The sequence below is a fragment of the Amaranthus tricolor genome, chromosome 2, assembly GCF_026212465.1.
Source record: "Amaranthus tricolor cultivar Red isolate AtriRed21 chromosome 2, ASM2621246v1, whole genome shotgun sequence".
Lineage (NCBI taxonomy): Eukaryota > Viridiplantae > Streptophyta > Magnoliopsida > Caryophyllales > Amaranthaceae > Amaranthus > Amaranthus tricolor.
The window spans coordinates 15,717,907-15,726,737 of NC_080048.1; the positions used below are offsets into that span (position 1 = coordinate 15,717,907).

At 33.9% G+C, this 8,831-nt stretch overlaps 1 protein-coding gene across 5 annotated transcripts in view; it reads right to left on the minus strand.

Annotated features, from left to right (window-relative positions):
- The window catches only part of LOC130805036 (uncharacterized), a 30,217-nt gene extending 21,636 nt beyond the window's left edge, over positions 1-8,581 (minus strand). Inside the window, exons 1-8 of one of the 5 annotated variants that reach the window (XM_057669633.1) lie at positions 8,375-8,551; positions 7,481-8,055; positions 7,273-7,397; positions 7,062-7,156; positions 6,726-6,950; positions 4,141-4,228; positions 2,796-2,847; positions 1,983-2,048 (exon numbers count right to left, since the gene is read on the minus strand). In XM_057669633.1, the coding sequence (XP_057525616.1) occupies positions 1,983-2,048; positions 2,796-2,847; positions 4,141-4,228; positions 6,726-6,950; positions 7,062-7,156; positions 7,273-7,397; positions 7,481-8,028 (1,199 nt within the window). In that variant the 5' untranslated portion in view covers positions 8,029-8,055; positions 8,375-8,551. The other 4 variants (XM_057669634.1, XM_057669635.1, XM_057669637.1 and 1 more) reach the window with 4 other exon arrangements.
- Between the last annotated feature and the right edge of the window lie 250 nt (positions 8,582-8,831).

The following is an 8,831-nucleotide window of genomic DNA, read 5'->3' on the forward strand; positions in this document are numbered from 1 at the left end:
TGCAATAACAACCTGCTTATTACCGACTCGCCCCGCACCTGCAAACACATTATACTAGCATCTCTTGACCCGCCCACATCCACCTGCCCTGTGCCCCGTCCATCTACCAGGTCTAATGACAACCAAAAAGACCAACATAAGCCCAAAGCAGTGTCACATGATTCGGTGGTTTTACCCACGAATCACGATTCAGTTCGCTCGACCCGAATCGTGGTTAGTTCGCCGGTTGAATCGCCAATGGGAGCGAATCGATTTTCGGAGACCTCAAATGAGAAAAGAGGGCAGCAATAAGAAAAGCCCAGCAAAGGTAGAAGGAAAGGGTAAAGGGTTTTATTTGAACATTAAAGGCCTCTTTAATGGCAAGAAGAAGACATAAATGGTTTTTGGAAAGACATGAAAATAAATTAAAGAGAAAGAGTCAAACTCTTAGTGTACCATGCATAGACAATTCTCAAATTAATACTCCTTTAAAAAGGTGAACGTAGTTTAAATTTTTTTTATATTTATTTTAGAATTGTACTTGACAATTGTACTACTCCCCTATTTAGTTTAAATTATTTTTATATTTATTTTAGAATTGTACTTGACAGTTGTACCACTCCCCTATTAAATGTTTAACCTTTTAAATAAAATATAAAATAATATTAAAATAAACAACCTAAGCGAACGAACAACATATATGTTGCAACAAGACCACCCTCTTCATATGAACAACACAAGGTTGATGCTGGGAACAATGCTGAGAACACAAGCAATGAAGACACAAGCATTGAAGCTCAACCCAGCCCAGCCCAAGCAAAGGAAGCTGATGAACAAAGAGCTGAGGAACAATTACTCAGTACTATGAATATACATGATACAGCCTTAAGGAAAGCATACATAGTTCTGTATCTGGAAGAGGAGGAATAAGGAACAGCCTAGTGTTACCAAACGCAAACAGAAGACCCAGCACAAAAGGCCCAGCAGACCTTCAACCTTTCTGTTTTAAGGCTTATGTTTTCTGTTATAGCGGTTAAGATTTAAGCGCCTTTCTCTTGATTGTTATAGTCGTTATAGGATGAAAGCCAAATCTATAAATAAGGCTCTCCTCACAAATTGTAGGGAGTTCAATTCATTCATCAACGTTTATAGTAATTCAATCATTCATTCAGAGAACAAAGTGTTTGAATCTGTTTCTGTTTTCCATTTTCTGTCTTGCAAGGTTGAGTGTGTTCAAGCCTTCACAGATTCATACTTCTCCAAGATCACGTTGATCATTGAGAGAATTGTGAGGATTAGGCCCTGCATTCCTTAAAGGAGTTAGTGCCTTTTTGCAGGGATAAGTAGTCGATCAAGATTACTTAGAATTCAAGCCAAACAGACATTCTGATCATGAAACCTTTTGTTCTTGGTCGTCTGTATAAGCGTGCGTGTGAATAAGGTAACAAACGTCATTTTCCTCTTCATAATTGGTTCATATGTCGACTAGCGAATCGCGAATCCGAATCCATACAGCGAATCAAACCGAATCGCGAATCGTGTGACATTGGCCTAAAGCATTTTCAGCTTTTCATATTTTATTCAGTTTTATTAACATAATTTTCAACTTGCGAAGAGCATATGTTTCAAAAAAATTTAAAAGAAAATTTAAACCTTACAAATAATACCTAAAGCACCACAAAAGAAATTGCCTTAAATAAAGTTGCTAGGAGCTAGCAAATCCATTAGGCACATCCTAACCCCAACACACAAATGACAATAGAGAAACAACGATGATTAAAAGCAAGGAAGCGCGAGGAGGGAACCCACAATGAATCACATGCAGCGCAATCGCCCCTACAAAAGAACACTTCTTGACAATTAGATTCAAATAGACTCTATCATATTTTATGTATGTTTAGTATCAAAAACGGCTTATATTTTGGATTAAAGGGATTAAGTAATGTGTTCTCATGTATCAATTGGGTACTTCCCCAACTCAATATGCCAACTTATCAACCCACCTGCTACGAATAACAGTATAAGCGTTCATCCGTCCGTCAGATGTTGAAATCTTCCCCAATAAAATCCTGTGATGCATTGTACATTTTAATTAATTACATGAGGGCAGAGTCATTTGTATAGGTAGGGATATTGGTAAAGGTTTCTCTTAGAGGAAATGAAGGAGCACAAAAAACACATATCCTCTTCCTCCTTGTACAAATTAATTGCTTATGCATTACCTACACACCCTTAAACAAGATTGGTGAATTTCTTCAGCCATCACATTCTCCTATGCACCATCTACTGACACCATTACGAAATCTAGAAACAAAAAACATCTAAAATACTACCCCATTAAGAATTGGGCATCAATTTAAATTGAAAACCTATCAGTTTTTGTCCCTATGTAGGAAACAAAATACTGAATTCGTATTTCACACAAAACTTATACAATCAAAATGCCAAAATCTTAATTCCAATTCCCAAAAGATGAGGTTTGCTATAATAGCAGAATGAAAAAATATTCTTTTTCTTTAGCACATAGGAGAAACACTAGATCTTTGCATTGGTAAAAAATAACAATTATAAAGCAGTTCATCAAAGATACATGCAGAACAAGCAAGATGTTTCTCCTTAGTCCACGATAACAAAAGAAAGCTCATCCATGCATAGATACAAAGCAGAAACTTAATAGCATCGTTACAGGGCAGCACTTCACAAAAGAATTAATCAAAAAAGTAGTTGAACGTAGATCCATATAGACCAAAGCATTACTAAGAAACACCATTGAAAATTCCTTCAAACATAAAACAAGAAACGGATAAGATTCTGACCTGTCATCCGATTCAACTTGCACAGATGGCCCAATGTACTTGATACGGTCACCTGTGAGTAGAAAGACTATGGTTTAAGCATATTCACTTGAAAGCATGTCAATGTTCCACTGATAATAACTAGAGAAACTGAATCTACAGCAAAAATTACCACGACAAATTCATTCATTATGTGACGCATGATTCTACAACTAGCTACCATCAAAAAAATAAGAGAAAATTAAAAACTTAGTGTACAAAAATACATGAAACCCAACCATAAGGACATGACAACTAACTCAATTCATCAAAATGGTTTACAATGGCCAACGGTCAACCTCTTCAATATCTTCTATAACAAAAAAATCAGCAATTAATTAACAAAGGTGCCCTTCTAAGCTAAACAATGGATAAATAGCATATCAATTGTAGTTTTCACCAAGAGGCACCCTCCAAATCACCTCATAGAGACATACAAAAAGGAAATCAGGCATGCTACTCTAGCCGAAAAATCCTTCCAGCTCATTAAAACCTACCCAATAAATCAAAAAATAATCAATGCAATCACAAGATTGCAAAAATTAACTTATCTCCCCACAACTAACCTCTCTTATCCCTTCCAAATCTAACAAAAGAGACCAATAATGTCATCAAATGAGACGAACAAATCACATACTACCTTTTCATAACTTGCAACAGTTTTGACTTTGGACATTTAACATACCCATTATTCACCATATTTATAAAGCTAAAACATAGAATAGCTAATACGTAAAATATTGTAGGATTGCCTCTTTATTTCTAAATACCCACTTTCAAGAATTTTACTAATAGATGACAAAAGATATTAATAGCTAAAATTGTGCATTGGCAAAATGTAATTCAAACTTCAAAGTATTGAAATTTCAGCAGCAAAAAAAACGGAAGAAATTTGTAAACTAAAAGGCCAAAGCCTTAAACATTACAAATATATGCAACAACCTCAAAATACAAAGATGAACTCCTACATTCAACTCCAAAGGAACAAGTTCCCATTAGTATTAAGCACAAAAACATGATCTACATACAAAAGCTTTACATTATATTAAACCTGAGATTGCACTAGATAAGCATAGAGAATTTTGTAGCCATATATCATATAATACAAAAAAGTAAAAACTTCTATATATAGGAATATGAATAATGAACACTTCAAATTCCCAAATTTCACAAGCACCCCAAATACAGGATCCATGCTTACAGTCCACTCAACCTAAACAGATTACGTTCAATAATTAACCCATACCTTGCATTAATATCGCTATTGGTTAAATCGATAAATAGTGAAGATAAAGGTATTATCAGTAGAAAAAAAGCATTTGAATACCTTTCCTCAGAGGCCGCTTTGACTCGTCAGCTGTCTGGCTGTCACCAGTGTTGGTTTCAGAAGAACTTTCACATTCTCCTGATACTCGCTGAAAATAAGTAGTGGTACAAACAATCAATTAACAACTATTATTCATGATACGACACTATCTCTAAAGATATATAGACAACAATATCAAATAAAATTCAATGTGCATTGGTTTTAGCAACAATAATTGTTCAGCCAACAGAGACCATGAATTCTCTGCCTTACCCTTTTGAAATGTCTATACAAACAACTTCATTTAAAATTTAAACTTTATAATAAAACTTCTTATTAACTAACAACAAACACCACAGAAGAATTAACAGAACAATCATCACCCTGTTATTGTGTTTAGTGGGCGACTAAAGGGCCCCGGAACCCCTAGGCCCCCATAAGAAAATTTCAATTTTTTTGTCACGATTTTTTTTTCAAATTAATATAAGTTGGTGCCACCAAACTATTTGAACCCAAAAACATTTTTGATTTAGGTCCACCTCTTATTAGGTTGTAAACAACAATATAATAACAACAATGCCAAAACCTTACCCTCAACTATATGAGGCAACTATATGACCAAAACAAATCAATATGAGAGATCATCAAGATTAATCATCAGTCCTTTAAGTTTGCTGCTGAAAGCGACATGTTGTGAGAAGAAATATCACTTTCAGTAGCAAGCTCAAAGGGACTGAAGAAGTATAGTTTATTTGGTCCTATCTAATACCAACCTACAACACAATTCCAATGACCATGCACATATATTCTTTTACATTATTCTTATAAATGCAATTCTTATTTCTTTGTTCACTATTGGCGTAGATCTAAAATGCAATCACTGGTATTATACATATGCAGTTCTCTACACAAAGGCTTCAATGTTTATCTTTTTTAGATACCTAATTTTTTGGAAGGTGCAATCAACAACGAATATATATTATACAAGTAAAAATAGCTCAAAGAATATAATTTCTAATACTAGATCGAGACTCCAAACTCACCAACTAATAGGGAAAATCATCTTGATACTTTATTAAGAGAGATTCCAGTGTTGGTGTCCACCCTCGATGAAGCCAAAGAGTTAAAGTATTTTAGTTCCAAATTGTAACGGACTATAGAAAAATGGCTCAATAAATCATGCGGTCTGCTTATATGTATAAAGTTTTATATGATGCTAACTAACGAAGTTCAAATCAATCAAAAACAAGCTCTTGGTTTTTACAAGGATCAAGTTCCATATCCAACCCTCCAAAACTCGTATAGGAGAAAGTGCAAGTGAAAGTCACTTAATAGTATTGGGGTAATAAAATGTTGTTGTACAAATTCCATTATTACCTAATTTACTAATCCCCTTGGGAATTTTATATAAAAAAATCAAATTTAGGCTAATTCTCCACCATTTTAGGCATACTACAAATTCATATAATAAATGACTTAGGGAATTAGTTCAATAACAAATATAGGAAATCAAACCTACACGGAACAACTATAAGTGAAATATGGCAAGAGCGATGGAATCATGGGAAGAATGTTAAGAAGCCTTAACAGCCTTATTTCTTTCTCTTATCTTAAGTCTTTATCCTTTGAAATCATAGAATTCTATTGATAAGTACATTACAACCTTCTAATGTACTAGAAAATAGCGGGACTATACAAATAGCTTTAGTCAATATGCTGCAAGCAAATCAAAAACAAATCACAAGCCCCTACATAGCAATATTGTTGCTATAAAAGCTGAGCATGCATATATATCATGTTTAAAGTGAATAATTCATTATGAATGAAATGCTTTACAGCACGAGGAATTTTGCTGAAGCAAACAATTTAAATTTAGATATAATGACTAAACCACATAAAGGTAAATCATAGAACGAAATTATTGTATCTCATTGGAAACAGCAACAACTTAAAGCAACAGATTTACACAGCAGCTTCCCCCAATTCTTACAACAGAGGAATACATTTCTACAGCACATGGGTCAACTTCAACATCAAAAGAATACAGGTCTACAATCCTTATGAGTCATAGGCTCATGGCCAACAGCATTGCTGCTCCTTAGGACAAAACATGGAAACCAGAAGGATAAGAACAGTAACATTTGGAAGAGTTTTAATGGGTCATCATATATGACATATGAGTACATGACCATGATGGCATGATAGATACATTCTTCATTCATTCCAAACTTCTCTTCTCAGTGATTCTTAAATTATATGTTTTAGCTTCAATTGATAGACATCATGAAGTCATATTAACCCTTGTTAATTTCACATTAACATTTATATATTGAATAGTGCCCTCAAAATACGGTTACGCCACATAATACTATGACACCAATCTTATAAAAGAATTATGATTCAAAAAATGACAAGTTGTTTGTTAGGGTTTTTATCATTACTGCCCAATTTAACTCATTATCTCAAATATCGTGAACATTACAATATAATTTTTCCTGAACTAGGTTATTAAGATATAGAGAGCACAATGTCACAATATTAAGGTTATGGGAAACGTCAAAAATTCACATCATAAGAAAAACTATTGACTTGACAAAAGACATTACCTTCTCAAAATCTTCAAGGCTGAAAGGTATAAGCTTCTCAAGGACTTCTGCTGATGCGTGCAAATCAATTTCCTCATCCTCTGTAGCATCTGATTTTGTCTCAGCATTGCTTGCCCCCTCTTCATCGTTTTCATCTTCAGCATCCGACTCAGAGGTGTACTCGTCACTAGAAACAACATGTTCATCATCTGAATCATTCTCAGGCATGCCATCATCTCCTAAATCCTGCATTGTGATATCATAATCAAAACAAAGAAAAGTTGATACCAGCCACATATTTAAGCTCACTTAAGATATCCTGCCCACAAAGAATCTGTAATTAGCTCAGGAGCTTACGTAAGGAGCAAGCACACTGCTATCAAGCACAAACAAGGGAACTTTTAAATCCCGTGCAAGTGCTCTAATCAATCTCTCTCGATAGAGTTCTGTGCCTATAGATCAGAACAAGACAGCACTTAAAGAACAAAACTAAAAAGAATGCATGTTTCATACTTTGCATTGCAATTAAAGCCAAACATTTAAAACTAAAATCAAGTCAATAAGTGACCTGGAGCACTTTGAAGCAGTATTTTCCCACTCGAAGACGGTAAACAAGAACCATAAGTAGAAGTGATTTTCTTGAATTTTAAGTGGGATGATACGCAGTCCACTAAGAGGCTTTTGGTAATGTCACTGGGAAAAACAGAGCTTTAACAACATATAATCGAGAAAACATAAAAATATAAGAAAAGAATGCAATGGTTGAGGGTATTTACTGAACATAATAGGGAAATGTTTCCCATGAAACATTTATCTTCTCCCACGGAACAATGCTCCTCAAAAATTCATTTTTAAACTTTTCCTTGCGACTAAGAAAAGGGGATTCTTTCCTTTTATTCTCCATAGCCAACTTCTCATTATTAAGCCATTCCTTCTGATCTTGCTCCCCCAACCGAGCATGCAGATCAGATTGCCGTATATCTTCCCTTGCTTCCGTCCGCTTTGCACCACTCTTATCAGAGTTAACCCCATCTCTAACTGATATATGTTCCTCATCTCTAGCATTCCCCTCGCCACCTTCCGAACTATAAAATCGAAAATGTCTACCCTGCCATGACCTCCAATTGGAATCTCTTACACCAACCAATTCAAACTTGTGTTTTCTCACTGGATTACCTCGAATTGAATCGCTCCCCGTCATCGAACCTCCATTAGTGAATCGAAACCTGGAGCAATCACCCCTATACAATCTTATAGGATACTTTATTGACTGGAAAAATTCATCCAACCTCTGATTTCCACATTTAAATCTTCTTGCAATCATCGCAACTTCTTATTCAATGTAAAACTACTTCACAAAAAAGTAAATTTAGCTTGATTAGATTACTAATTGGGTAAATGTAAACGAACTAAATCTAGTATTCTAAGTTACATTTCTGCAATAAACACCATAAATGGAAAATCAAACAATCATTCCCAATCAGATTTCCAGCTTTAACATATATTATCATTCACAATTTCATCAATTCACGAAATTCATGTTATCAATGAGAAAACTCTTTTCCACGATTAGCTTTATTCAAAAAAAATAATTCTTAATCAAGTATCTGCGTCCAAAAAAATCGTAAATGTCAAAGAATTGTATTCAATTCACTAAAAAACGTCAATACCTTGAAACAATGATTCCTATCTTCGTTATAAAATTGAAAAAGTGAAAATAAATAAGTTAGCGTTTACAACTAAAAACAGGATAAATAGCTGAAGAAGAATCAGCAATCTGGAAAATTAGGGATCAATCGAGAAGGAGGATGGTTATATCGGAGTATGATTTTTTCCCTCGCACTCAAATGTCACGTGCTTATGCTTCTGGGCTTTCTAGATTTGACTTGAGATAGGAAAGGTCGTTCTACTTTTGAAATAAAAAAAAGTTTATTTTTAATAAAAAAAATTTAAATAATTGTTTAGTTAAAACAAATTTTCAAAGTATGTTATATATATATATATATATATATATATATATATATATATATATATATATATATATATATATATATATCTATATATATATATATATACATATATATATATATATATATATATAGATGTATATATATATATATATATATA